Source organism: Moschus berezovskii, chromosome 2 (assembly GCF_049115385.1).
Source record: "Moschus berezovskii isolate FMDL1 chromosome 2, NW_MosBer_1.0, whole genome shotgun sequence".
NCBI lineage: Eukaryota > Metazoa > Chordata > Mammalia > Artiodactyla > Moschidae > Moschus > Moschus berezovskii.
In genome coordinates, this window is record NC_142461.1 from 52,101,168 (window position 1) to 52,115,592 (window position 14,425).

The 14,425-nt window shown below is 41.0% G+C and overlaps 1 protein-coding gene across 1 annotated transcript in view; it reads left to right on the forward strand.

Annotated features, from left to right (window-relative positions):
• Positions 1–199: 199 nt before the first annotated feature.
• Positions 200–14,425, forward strand: part of DNAH7 (dynein axonemal heavy chain 7) — a 301,053-nt gene continuing 286,827 nt past the window's right edge. Inside the window, exons 1-2 of the mRNA XM_055397140.2 lie at positions 200–447; positions 4,979–5,041. Coding sequence (XP_055253115.2) covers positions 433–447; positions 4,979–5,041 — 78 coding nt within the window. The 5' untranslated portion in view covers positions 200–432. The remainder of the gene's footprint in view (positions 448–4,978; positions 5,042–14,425) is intronic.

Genomic DNA, 14,425 nt, shown 5'->3' on the forward strand with positions numbered 1-14,425 from the left:
AGGAAAATAGGAGTTAAGGCAGGGACCTGGAGCAACCAGCTAAGGAGGTTGCCGAAGTGTGATGGTCTTTAAAGGGTATATACTTCTCCAGGCAGAAGGAGGAGCACCCACCGCCTTTAGTTGTTCAATGCACCTGCTGCGGAAGTAGCACTTTGGCTCGGGCGCCACCCAGCGCCTTGGAAAGTGCCTCCCACGGGAACGCACTGCTAGTTCCACCGTGCAGTCCCAGGAGCACCAGATGACCGGAAAAGGAATGTGCGCGGGCCTGTTGCTTAGCAACAAATGCAGCCGGGACGCTAGACGGCCCCGGAGCGGAGGGAGCAGAGACTGCCTTGTCGCCGGGGGTCGCATCTCTCTTCCGAGGGTTTTCGTGGGGGCGCTGGCAGGAACGATCCAGGAGCCACCCGGTGCCGCCAGCGCGTCCTCGCAGCCATGAGCAGCGAGCAGGTGAGAGGTTGGCTCCTGGCCAGGCTCGTCCCCGCGGCGAAGCTTCCCTAGTATTTCAAAAGTGATAGACGCCTAGGTCTTCCGGACTTCCCAGGTGTTACCTCGCGGGCTACAGCTTCTTTATCGCACTTGTGCTCTGGGATACTGAGATTTTCCGGTGAAAACTTTTATATGTACTCTTTCCAACCGTTTGTACTTGGTGTTGTCATAACAACCAAACAAATCAGTGGAGCACTGCGTCAGCAGTTTAAATTACAGTTCCAGAGTGCCCCCATTGTACTAATGGTGGGTGTGTTTGGGTGGTGAAAGCTCAGGGTGGGGAATTGCCTTTGATTTGGGCTCTAGGATTGGAATCCATGCCCCTTCATAGCGGTGCAATTTTGGGCAAGTCCCCTGATCTGTCTTCTCTCTCTTTTATGCAAAAGGGAAGACTCAGAACAACTTTCCCTTCCTTCTAAGGATATTATGAAATTCAAATAATATAAGATACCATGCCATACATACCACACATGACAGGCTTTGGTCAGTGTCAAATGGAATTTCTTCTTCGGACAAGATTCTCATGGCATGTAACAAAAGATGCATATAAAACCTTGCGTTAGTCACTCAGTCATGTCTGGCTCTTTGCGACCCCATGGACTGTATCCCACCAGGCTCCTCTGTCCATGGGATTCTCCAGGCAAGAAAACTGGAGTGGGTTACCATTCCCTTCTCCAGAATATAAAACTTTGTTGTTCAGTCGTTCAGTCGTGTCCGACTGTTTGCGACCCCATGGAGTGCAGCACGCCAGACTTCCCTGTCCTTCACCACCTCTTGGAGATTGCTCAAACTCATGTCCATCCAGTCAGTGATGCCATCCAACCACCTCATCCTGTCATCCCCTTCTCCTGCCTTCAATCTTTCCCAGCATAGGGTCTTTTCTAGTGAGTCTGCTCTTTTTGATTCAGGTTGCGAAAGTTTTGGAGCTTCAGTATCAGTCCTTCCAGTGAATATTCAGGATTGATTTCCTTTAGGATTGACTGGTTTGATCTTCTTGCAGTCCAAGGGACTCTCAAGAGTCTTCTCCAACACCACAGTTCAAAAGCATCAAAACCTTGGCTAATCATTGTTAGTCAAATCCATTTCACCAGGCTTCACTCATCAAGTTCCCTTTTAATTTTTGCCACAAAAGACTTGCAGGCTCAGAGTTGTTTTCCAGGAGGTTGGAATCAGCTGTGTCTATGTCTGAGCTAATTAAGACTGGGTAGGCTCGCTGACCTTCCAACTGGCCATGAGAAAGTATTTGGCTAGGTGACCGTTTGACATCAGAGGGCTGACAACTCCACCATTAGACCCTGTTTGTTCTTGTTGAGTAGGTATGTTGTCGTGTTCGACTCTTTGCGATCCCATGGACTGAAGCCCGCCAGGTTCCTCTATCCATGGGATTCTCCAGGCAAGAATACTAGAATAGTTTGCCATTTCCTTCTCCAGGGTGTCTTCCCTACCCAGGGATGGAACCTACGTCTCCTGTGGTTCCTGCACTGCAGGCAGATTCTTTATCACCGGGGAAGCCCCAGATCCTGTTCACCGCATGTATCTTAGTTATACCTCACAGAACTAATTGGGCTTCCCCGATGGCTCAGTGATGAAGCTCAGTTCAGTTCAGTCGCTCAGTCGTGTCCGACTCGGTGATGAAGAACTGGCTGCAATGCAGGAGCCACAGGAGACATAGCTTCCATCCCTGGGTGGGGAAGATCCCCTGGAGGAGGAAATGGCAATCCATTCTGGTATTCTTGCCTGGAGAATCCTGGCAAGAGGAGGAGCCTGGCGGGCTATATAGTCCATGGGGTCACAAAGTGTTGGACATGACTGAAGCAATTTAGCATGCACAGAACTAATTATGACGCCTACCTCACCAGTTCCCAATCACCTTTCCCTAGGCACTAGGCTCCCCGGGCCTCCTCAAAGGCCCCGCTGCTATCCCATGAATACCCCAGCCCCTGGTTTTGAGATTTGCTGTCCTGTCTCCTTGGCTGCCTTGTGAGTTAAGCCCTGTTTTTGCCACAAACCTCTCAATCTCATTGTTTTGGCTTGCTCTGCCTGTGGCCAAGGAACCTTGCTCTGTCACATAGTTGCAATAGTTACTTTACAGAACTGTTTATTGAATTGAAGGGTTCAGTTCAGTTCAGTTCAGTTGCTCAGTCGCGTCCGACTCTCCGCGACCCCATGAATCACAGCATGCCAGGCCTCCCTGTCCATCACCAACTCCCGGAGTTCACGCAAACTCATGTCCACAGAGTCGGAGATGCCATCCAGCCATCTCATTCTCTGTTGTCCCCTTCTCCTCTGCAAACAAATGCTGAACAATGATCTGAACTTTTAAATGTCAGAAGAGAATAGGAAGATGTTAAGTGTGGACATTACTCTGGGCTAGCTAGAAAACAATGGTTAACTCCCGGCTTGTATGGAGGAGGCCCTCTAAGCCTCCTGGTACTGAATGGAAAACAGTTGCTTTTAAGCCTGCAAACTTTGTTTAGCTTCATGGTTTGACACTGAACTATAATTCTTTCCTTTACAAGGCTTTATAATATTTGAGGTGGGGGTGTGGTGGTAGTGTTAGAGTTTACTGTGAAAACGTTAAAAGTAACACTGAGTTGTAGATTACATGAATCAATATTTTCTTGATGCTTGCATCAGTCTTTGAGCTAATCTTGAATCATATTCTATGGTGTAGAAATTTAAAATACACCTTTAGGATATTTGCAGTGGTATTTTTCAATAGCTGTTATTTCACAAAGCCCCAGTTGACCAGTTTACAACTAAAAAGCTTCCACCAAAAACCATTTGGCAGTTAAGTTTTGCTTCATCTTAATAAAAGTGATGTTTGGAAATTACGCTTGCCTCCCTGCAAAAGAACCTATATTATTGAAAAAGCAGTGGGATTTTGAAAGAACAGGAATAAGACCATCTAGAATTATTCACATTTTCTATATACTATATTTTTTTAAACAGCAGATGTCCCTCTCTCACTGCTTTGGTTAATCTGTAATTTAAAAACTCTTGATACTTGCACTCATGCTAAGTTTGAGTATAGTTTTCCTTTTGAAAGGGTGGAAGTTTTTTATATTTTAACCTGAAACAAACAGAATGGATTAAACTTTTGGAAATGCCATTTTTATGTGACATTTACTTATGTATTCATTTAGTTTGAAAAGTGAGCAGGTGGTAAAATCATATTTGCTGAAGGAGATTTTAATGTGTTCAGCTCATTAGCGGAAGGTTTAGAGTGATATGGCATTTTTTCAGGAATAGCAATTTGAACTCTTAAGTTAGGTATTTACCAGAAATATAAATCTCTTGCAACTGCTCATTTCATTTTTAAAATTACTTAAAACATAAGGCATTTTGAGTTTCAGTTGAAGAACTTTCCAGTGTTTAAAAATACAAATATCCAAAGAGCACGAAGCACCCCCCCCCCAAAAAAAAAAATCCACTACAGATTTTGGGCAAAGAAGAGAGAAAAACTGTCAGCCTATCTCTACCCAAGTGCTTTTTCTAGTTGTTAAATTAAGTAGTTTTGTATTTATATGATGCTCATTCTGTTTTCCTTCATCCTATCTTCTTGATGTTATTGCTTAAAAAGGAGATGAGAGTAAAATAGTTGGGTATGAAGCCAACAGCTTGGTGATAATTTTAACAACTATAACACAGAACATATGATGACTATATTTAAATCAACCTTATTAAAGTTTGAGATGTGGTAGTTGATTTAACCAGACAACTTCATAACATTATTGTTGACTTTAACCAGGTGCATTCATAGATTCTGGTCATTTCATCAGAATGGTTAAATTTGGATTATACCAGGCTTAAAATATCTTTTTCAATAGACCAGTATCTGAAAATAAAAATAAAAGCTAAGGGCCAAGCCAGACTACTTAAGGAAGACCTTAACTCTTAATCAGTTTTAATTCTGGTAATGTAAAATTATATTAGGAACCCAACAGGAAACAGATGGCATATTCAGAAGGGTTAAATCAAAGAAAACTTATAAAAAGACCATTTGGAGAGGTATGGGCAAAGTTAAGGGAGGAAGCCAACAGAGATAAAATGGTACGTAAGGATTAATAACAGGAAGTCTTCTCCATTCCTGGGTCTTGCACTTCTGCTAAATTGATTCCTAAATATTTTATCTTTTTCAATACTGTTGCAAATTAGTTTCTTAATTTCAATTTTGGATTATTCATTGTTAGCATCTGGAAATACAGTTTTTATTTGTTCACTGTTAGTATAGCATCTAGAAATACAATTTTTGTGTATTAATATTGAATCTTGTGATCTCGCTGAACATTCATTAACTATAATAATCTTTTGTAGATTTCTTATGATTTTCTATACACAATATCCTGCTATCTGTAAAGTATGTTTTAATATATTTTAGATGGTAATGTGTTTTACTTTATATTAAACACTCGATAACATTTGGTTGAATTAATCAATTTCAGCATTAAGAGAGTAACAGTTTGGTTTGTGTGTGTGTTTTTTCATGCAGGATAAACTGCCCAGCAAAGAAAAATCCAAGACACAAGTCAGATTTTTACCACAGTTGTCTATGGTAATTTACCAATATCTCATCATTAAAAAAATTTTTAAATTTGTTTATTTTTTAATCGAATGATAATTGCTTGACAGAATTGTGTTGATTTGTGCCAAACATCAACATGAATCATCCATAGGTATACATATGTCCCCTCCATCTTGAACCTCCCTCCAACTTTCCTCTCCATCCCACCCCTCTAGATTGTTACCCTGGTTTGAGTTCCTTGAATCATAGAGCAAATTCCCATTGGCTATCTGTTTTACATATGGTAATGTAAGTTTGCATGTTACTCTATACATCCCACCCTCTCCTTCCTCCTTCCTTCTACCTCCCATGTCCATAGTCTGTTTTCTATGTCTGTGTCTCCATTGCTGCCCTGCAAATAATTTCATCATACCATCTTTCTAGATTCCATATATATGTGTTAGTATATGGATATATGGTACGTATTTTATTGCTTTTGTAATGTTGTTTACTAGTTTTCACACTTGCAAATAGGTTACTGAGTTTCTGATTAAAAATTTCTTTTCTGATGGAGAATATCTGGAGGTAAGTATTTTAGGAAAAATAACTGTCTTAATAAAGGAGCTAGTAAAGTCATGCTCAAAATTCTCCAAGCCAGGCTTCAGCAATATGTGAACTGTGAAATTCCAGATATTCAAGCAGGTTTTAGAAAAGGCAGAGGCACCAGAGATCAAATTGCCAATATCCGCTGGATCATGGAGAAAGCAAGAGAGTTCCAGAAAAACATCTATTTCTGCTTCATTGACTATTCCAAAGCCTTTGACTGGGTGGATCACAATAAACTGTGGAATATTCTGAAAGAGATGGGACTACCAGACCACCTGACCTGCCTTTTGAGAAACTTGTATGCAGTTCAGGAAGCAACAGTTAGAACTGTACATGGAACAACAGACTGGTTCCAAATAGGAAAAGGAGTATGTCAAGGCTGTTTATTGTCACCCTGCTTATTTAACTTATATGCAGAGTACATCATGAGGAATGCTGGACTGGAAGAAGCACAAGCTGGAATCAAGATTGCTGGGAGAAATACCAATAACCCCAGATATGCAGATGACACCACCCTTATGGCAGAAAGTGAAGAGGAACTACAAAGCCTCTTGAAGAAAGTGAAAGAGGAGAGTGAAAATGTTGGATTGAAGCTCAGCATTCAGAAAACTAAGATCATGGCATCCGGTCCCATCACTTCATGGGAAATAGATGGGGAAACAGTGGAAACAGTGTCAGACTTTATTTTTTTGGGCTCCAAAATCACTGCAGATACTGATTGCAGCCATGAAATTAAAAGACGCTTACTCCTTGGAAGGAAAGTTATGACCAACCTTGATAGTATATTAAAAAACAGAGACATTACTTTGCCAACCAAGGTCCATCTAGTCAAGGCTATGGTTTTTCCCATGTTCATGTATGGATATGACAGTTGGACTGTGAAGAAAGCTGATTGCTGAAGAATTGATGCTTTTGAACTGTGGTGCTGGAGAAGACTCTTTAGAGTCCCTTGGACTGCAAGGAGATCCAATCAGTCCATTCTAAAGGAGATCAATCCTGGGTGTTCATTGGAAGGACTGATGCTAAAGCTGAAACTGCAATACTTTGGCCACCTCATGCGACGAGTTGACTCACTGGAAAAGACTCTGATGCTGGGAAGGATTGGGGGCAGGAGGAGAAGGGGATGACAGAGGATGAGATGGCTGGATGGCATCACCGACTCTGTGGACATGAGTTTGAGTGAACTCTGGGAGTTGGTGATGGACAGGGAGGCTTGGCGTACTGTAATTCATGGGGTCATAAAGAGTCGGTCACGACTGAGCGACTGAACTGAACTGAACTGAACTGAAGAATACTTGAGTAGTCTGAATAAAAGAATTGTGAAGATGCACTAGAAGAAGTAGTGCTAGAGTTGAGAAACACAGAGTTGGATTACAGGCTTTTCACTAGTGGCTCTATGACTGTTGCAGAGTCACTTATCTCTCTGAGCCCCAGTTTGAGTTTAAAATGAGAATAGCTAACTTGGTTTCTGAAGAGATATCTCTTCTAGTACTTTTAGCTATAGGAGAGTTTTTAGATCTTGGCATTCTTTTTCATGATTTTGATGTTAAATTATCGTTGTCCTGTGGAAAAGTTAGTTAAGAGACATTTTCAGCTGATCAAGTGCTGGACAAATTAGATTTTCCTGCAGTAAGATTTACTGTCAAATAATTATATTGAGTTTAATATCATTGAGTTCTATTCTGGTATTCCTGCAAGTTGAGTGTAACTGGAGGTTCAAAGCAAACATTATTTGTTTTGGAACATATTTTACAATCTCAGAATGAACTATGAAATGGAATGTGAGTGGCTTCATACAGAGAAGATTTCTAATACTTTGAAATTAAGGACTCTTTCAGATTAAAAAAAACTCCAAAGAAATATTTTAGGTGAATGTGCTTCAACATTTCAAAGTACATGTTTTAATTGTGAACCTATTTGTATTGATGATGTTAAGATTATCACACCATGTTGTATAAAATCATAGCATCTTCTTTTAGTTTTGTAAATATCTAAAATATTCTATCTTGAGACAAAGATATGTAAAATGGAATAGACATTTTTCTCTTTAACTCATGTACACCCAGGGTGGATTCATGTCAATGTATGGCAAAACCAAGCAATGTAATATTGTAAAATAAAAAATAAAATAAAACAGGTAAAAAAAATTAAATTATCCCATTGAGACATTAAAAAATTTTTTTAACAAATTTTAAAATGGTATATTATTGCAACTAGTTTAAAAAGATATTACTAGTTTATAGATTTAGAAATACCAACTAAATTTAAATTTACTTACTGAATAAATACTCAGTGGCTGAGATTAATAATTCTTCGTAGCCTGTGAAGCATATAATTGTTTAAAATGCCTATTTCGCTGATTTAAACCTTACACTGTGTTCATCTTTGACTGTATCTTGCAGTTTTTCTTTTGTATCATTTGAGTTTTATGTCTTCTTAAGAAATAATATACAACCCTGACGTACACCTTTTCCTATTTGGAACCAGTCTGTTGTTCCATGTACAGTTCTAACTGTTGCTTCCTGACCTGCATACAGGTTTCTCAAGAGGCAGGTCAGGTGGTCTGGGATTCCCATCTCTTTCAGAATGTTCCACAGTTTATTGTGATCGACACAGTCAAAGGCTTTGGCATAGTCAATGAAGCAGAAATAGATGTTTTTCTGGAACTCTCTTGCTTTCTCCATGATCCAGCGGATGTTGGCAATTAGATCTCTGGTGCCTCTGCCTTTTCTAAAACCTGCTTGAACATCTGGGAATTCATGGTTCACATATTGCTGAAACCTGGCTTGGAGAATTTTGAGCATGACTTTACTAGCGTGTGAGATGAGTGCAATTGTGTGGTAGTTTGAGCATTCTTTGGCATTGCATTCTTTGGGATTGGAATGAAGACTGACCTCTTCCAGTCCTGTGGCCACTGCTGAGTTTTCCAAATCTGCTGGCATATTGAGTGCAGCACTTGCACAGCATCATCTTTCAAGACTTGAAATAGCTCAACTGGAATTCCATCACCTCCACTAGCTTTGTTTGTAGTGATGCTTTCTAAGGCCCACTTGACTTCACATTCCAAGATGTCTGGCTCTAGGTCAGTGATCACGTTATTGTGACTATCTTGGTCGTGAAGATCTTTTTTGTACAGTTCTTCTGTGTATTCCTGCCACCTCTTTTAATATCTTCTGCTTCTGTTAGGTCCCTACCATTTCTGTCCTTTATCGAGCCCATCTTTGCATGAAATGTTCCCTTGGAATCTCTAATTTTCTTGAAGAGGTCTCTTGTTTTTCCTATTCTGCTGTTTTCCTCTATTTCTTTGCATTGATCACTGAGGAAGTCTTTCTTATCTCTCCTTGCTATTCTTTGGAACTCTGCATTCAGATGCTTATATCTTTCCTTTTCTCCTTTGCTTTTCGCCTCTCTTCTTTTCACAGCTATTTGTAAGGCCTCCTCAGACAGCCATTTCGCTCTTCTGCATTTCTTTTCCATGGGAATGGTCTTGGTCCCTGTCTCCTGTACAATGTCACGAACCTCGGTCCAGAGTTCATCAGGCACTCTATCAATAAGATCTAGTCCCTTAAATCTATTTCTCACTTCCACTGTATAATCATAAGGGATTTGATTGAGGTCATATCTGAATGGTCTAGTGGTTTTCCCTACTTTCTTCAATTTAAGTCTGAATTTCACAATAAGGTGTTCATGATCTGAGCCACAGTCAGCTCCAGAGTACATCATGAGGAATGCTGGGCTGGAAGAAGCACAAGCTGGAATCAAGATTGCTGGGAGAAATATCAATAACCTCAGATATGCAGATGACACTACCCTTATGGCAGAAAGTGAAGAGGAACTCAAAAGCCTCTTGATGAAAGTGAAAGAGGAGAGTGAAAAGTTTGGGTTGAAGCTCAACATTCAGAAAACAAAGATCATGGCATCTGGTCCCATCACTTCATGGGAAATAGATGGAAAAACAGTGGAAACAGTGTCAGACTTCATTTTTTTGGGCTCCAAAATCACTGCAGATGCTGATTGCAGCCATGAAATTAAAAGACGCTTACTCCTTGGAAAGAAAGTTATGACTAACCTTGATAGTATATTAAAAAGCAGAGACATTACTTTGCCAACCAAGGTCTGTCTAGTCAAGGCAATGGTTTTTCCCGTGGTCATGTATGGATGTGAGAGTTGGAGTGTGAAGAAGGCTGATCGCCGAAGAATCGATGCTTTTGAACTGTGGTGTTGGAGAAGACTCTTGAGAGTCCCTTGGACTGCAAGGAAATCCAACCAGTCCATTCTAAAGGAGATCAATCCTGGATGTTCATTGGAGGGACTGATGCTAAAGCTGAAACTGCAATACTTTGGCCACCTCATGCGACGAGTTGACTCACTGGAAAAGACTCTGATGCTGGGAAAGGTTGGGGGCGGGAGGAGAAGGGGACGACTGAGAATGAGATGGCTGGATGGCATCACCGACTCTGTGGACATGAGTTTGAGTGAACTCCGGGAGTTGGTGATGGACAGGGAGGCCTGGCGTGCTGTGATTCATGGGGTCGCGGAGAGTCGGACATGACTGAGCGACTGAACTGAACTGAACTAAGAAATAATATTTGAAAGTTATTTTTAAAATATTTCCTTTATTTAAAAAATTTCATTTGAATGTTAAGGTTTACATCAAACTTTTCTGACATTAAAGATTTGGACGGGGGGATACTAATTACATTTATTTAAATTTTTGGTAAAACCTGATGTGTTCTTAAATAATAGACATTGTAAATGTTTGGAAGAACAAATGGTAGAATTGGAGCCATCAGGCTATTTCAGCAATACATAGCTTTTCTTTTTTTAGCCGGGGGTGGAGGGGTTATGGTGTGGGTGGGTGTGGGGAGGAATTGCAGAAAACACTGAAGTTACCAGCAGTTTTTCTTTTAGCCGATTCTACCCTCATAGCTTCCATGACAGTAGACTTTTTCACTAAAGGAAGAAAGGTGCTGTGAGTGGGGCTGGGGTAGTCAGCACTGCTCAGATTACCCTGGGTCATAAAGAAACAGACCATTTGCCCTGTGGTCTCTGGTGGAACACACACTTTTTTCCAAAATCAGCTTCTAGTATTGTGTACTCCACCCATCCAGAGAGTTTTTAAGCATACTGTGTGATGACCCAAAGTTTGGAGTTCTCACAACTGGCAGAAGTTGCTGGTATTTAAAAAGTTATGGATTTGCATCCCATAAATTCGATGAAAAAATAAGCCCCAGGCATCTAAGCCCAAGTGAGTATGTGAGCATATAAGGCTTTTCTATCTGAAAGACCTCAAATGATTTTCATTACAGACCTTCATGCTCTCAGAGATGATCCTTGTTAAAATCAAGGGTTCCCAGTACTGGTAGCTGCCAGCCTCTCAGAGCTGGGGATCTGACTCTCACCCTAGCTGCACACCTCACTCAGCACCTTCCCATGAATCCAAGATCCTTTATGGAAGAAGGAGAGAGTGGAAGAGTGGGGAGAGGTGGAAGGATAGAATAGCATTGCTTTTGATGTCTTAGATGATTTCCTGTGAAAGAGCCTGAAGATAGGATATGTGTGCAGTTGGAGAGGTGATCCCAGAAAGCAGGAGTAAAGGATCAGGGAGAGTAAAACTAGGAGAAACCAATATGAGGCAGCTGGGATGATCCTGCCTGAACTTCATCCATCTGAGGATGGTTAGGGTGGAGGATGGTAGCATCTAACCCATCAGCTCTCATCCTGTATTGATGTAGGTTCCTCTTGAGGATGTTAATATTCTACCTAATTCCAGCTGCTCATGTGTGAGTGCAGAATGGGCTACCCTGAGGGTCTTGTGCATGCATGCTCAGTTGCATCTGACTCCTTGTGACCCTATGGTCTGTAGCCCACCAGGCTCCTCTGCTCATGGGATTCTCCAGGCAAGAAAACTGGAGTTGGGTAGCCATTTCCTTCTCCAGGGAATCTTCCCAACCCAGGAATCAAACCCATGTCTCCTGCATTGCAGGCAGATTCTTTACCACTTGAGCCATCAGGGAAGCCCCCATGTTATGGCATCAAAGAAGCCTCATAGCACAAAGCATAAGACACTTTACTGAGCAGAAGCTCTGCATGAATTGAAGGCAGTACAGAACTATTCACTGCAACCACACCTGAAATCAAGAGGTGAGGCCAAGTGGATGTGAAAGAAAGTGTAACAGGGGTTGTCTTGATAGAAAAATCGATGGAATTCTTAGTCCAGCCTCTCAAAAGTTACAAAGCAGAGGGAAGGAGTGGCATATGTCTAAGTCATCTCATGACTTGTTTATCAGCATTAAAAATATGTAGATATTTCATTAAAATTCACCCTTCTGATTTTATTGAAGATCAGCGTTACTTAGCTAATGTGTGGCTGCTCTTTTTGGTTTGCCAGAGGGCCACTATTTATAATATATATATATATATATATAAATTTTTGCTGCAATGCAAGACAGAGAAAAACATGAAGGCCCTCACCACCCTTCACCTGGGGTGCTGGTGAAAATGGGGTGGTAGCTCAGTGTGCAAAGGGATGCTGCAGAGATCCTAAGAAATCAGGTGTATGGGAATTGTTGTACAAGGCTGGTGTTAAGAAGACATTTTGTACTTTTGTAGTGAAAGTGAAAGGCGCTCAGTCGTGTCCGACTCTTTGCGACCCCATGGACTGAACAGTCCATGGAATTCTCCAGGCCAGAATACTGGAGTGGGTAGCCTTTCCCTTCTCCCGGATTGCAGGCGGATCCTTTACCAGGTGAGCCACTGGGGAAGATACTTTTGTAGTAGCTCTAATGCAATAGACCTCATCTGAGTTGCCCCTGTATCCCAGTATGAAAATTTTAGGGAACTTGGACTATGTATTTCTTTCCTTCTATCATTTGCAGCTGTACTTTTAGGCTTTTGCTACATCCTCATTCTCTCCAAAGGGAAGCCTTTCACTCTGAGGACACCTGTTTCACTTTTAGCTCATATATATTTTGCCCTTGTTTCGCTTTATACCCTATAGCCCACTGGGGATTAAAGAAAACAGAGTCATTCATGGTATAGCACAGTAAATGCGTGAAACAGTCACCTAATTTGGTGTTTGTTCTTTGGGAAGTATTGTTTGAAGCTCATTGCAGTTTCTTTCACTTCCTTCTTATTCACTTCCCATTTTATTGAGATACAACTGCATATATCTCACCCTCTCTTTCCTCCCCCTGCAGCTGTGTCCATAATCTGTTCTCTGTCCATTGCTGCTCTGCAAATAGGGTCATCAGTACCATCTTTCTAGATTCCATATATATGCATTAGTATGTAATATTTGTTTTTCTCTTTCTGTCTTACTTCACTCTGTACAAGAGACTCTAGGTTCATCCATCTCATTACTGACTCAAATGTATTCCTTTTTCTTGCTGAGTAATATTACATTTTATGTGTGTACCACAACTTCTTTATCCATGCATCATCAATGGACATCTAGGTTGCTTCCATGTTCTAGCCATTGTAAACAAAGCTGCAATGAGGATTATGTGTCTTTTTCCATTTTCGTTTTCTCAGGATATATGCCTCAGGGTGAATGGCTGGGTCATATGTTGGTTTTATTCCTAGTTTTTAAAGGAATCTCCATACTGATGTTTATAGTGGCTGTATCAATTTACATTCCCACCAATAGTGCAAGAGGGTTCCCTTTTCTCCATACCCTCTCCAGCATTCATTGTCTGTAGATTTTTTGATGAGGGCCATTATGACTGTGTGAGGTAGTATCTCATTGTAGTTTTGATTTGCATTTCTCTAATAATGAGTGATTTTATTTTGGGGGGCTCCAAAATCACTGCAGATGGTGATTGCAGCCGTGATATTAAAAGACGCTTACTCCTTGGAAGGAAAGTCATGACTAAGCTAGACACCATATTAAAAGGCAGAGACATTACTTTGTCAACAAAGATCCGTCTAGTCAAGGCTATGGTTTTTCCAGTGGTCATGTATGGATGTGAGAGTTGGGTTATAAAGAAAGCTGAGCGCTGAAGAATTGATGCTTTTGAACTGTGGTGTTGGAAAAGACTCTTGAGAGTCCCTTGGAGATCCAACCAGTCCATCCTAAAGGAGATCAGTCCTGGGTGTTCATTGGAAGGACTGGTGTTGAAGCTGAAACACCAATATTTTGGCCACCTGATGCGAATAGCTGACTCATTTGAAAAGACCCTGATGCTGGGAAAGATTGAAGGCAGGAGAAGAAGGGGACGGCAGAGGATGAGATGGTTGGATGGCATCACTGACTCAATGGACATGAGTTTGGGTAGACTCCAGGAGTTGGTGATGGACAGGGATGCCTGGCATGCTGCGGTTCATGGGGTCGCAAAGAGTCAGACATGACTGACTGAACTGAACTGAAATGAATAATGAGTGATGTTGAACATCTTTTCATCTGTTTACTAGCCATCTGTATGTCTTCTTTGGAGAAATGTCTGTTTAGGTCTTCTGCCCACTTTATGATTGGGTTGTTTGTTTTTCTGGTATTGATTTGTATCAGTTGCTTGTATATTTTTGAAATTAATCTTTTGACAGTTGTTTCATTGGCTATTATTTTTCCCATTCTGAGGGTTGTCTTTCCCCTTGTTTATAGTTTTCTTTTCTGTGCAAAAGCTTTTAAGTTTAATTAGGTCCCAGTTGTTTATTTTTGTTTTTATTGCCATTACTCTAGGAGGTGGGTCATAGGGGATCTTGCTGTTGTATATCTTCTTTGGACAATGTTTATTCAGGTCCTCTGCCCATTTTAAAAGTTTGGTTATTTGCTTTTTAGCATTGAGTTTTACAAGTTCCTTGTGTATTTTGGATATTAATTTCTTGTTGGAT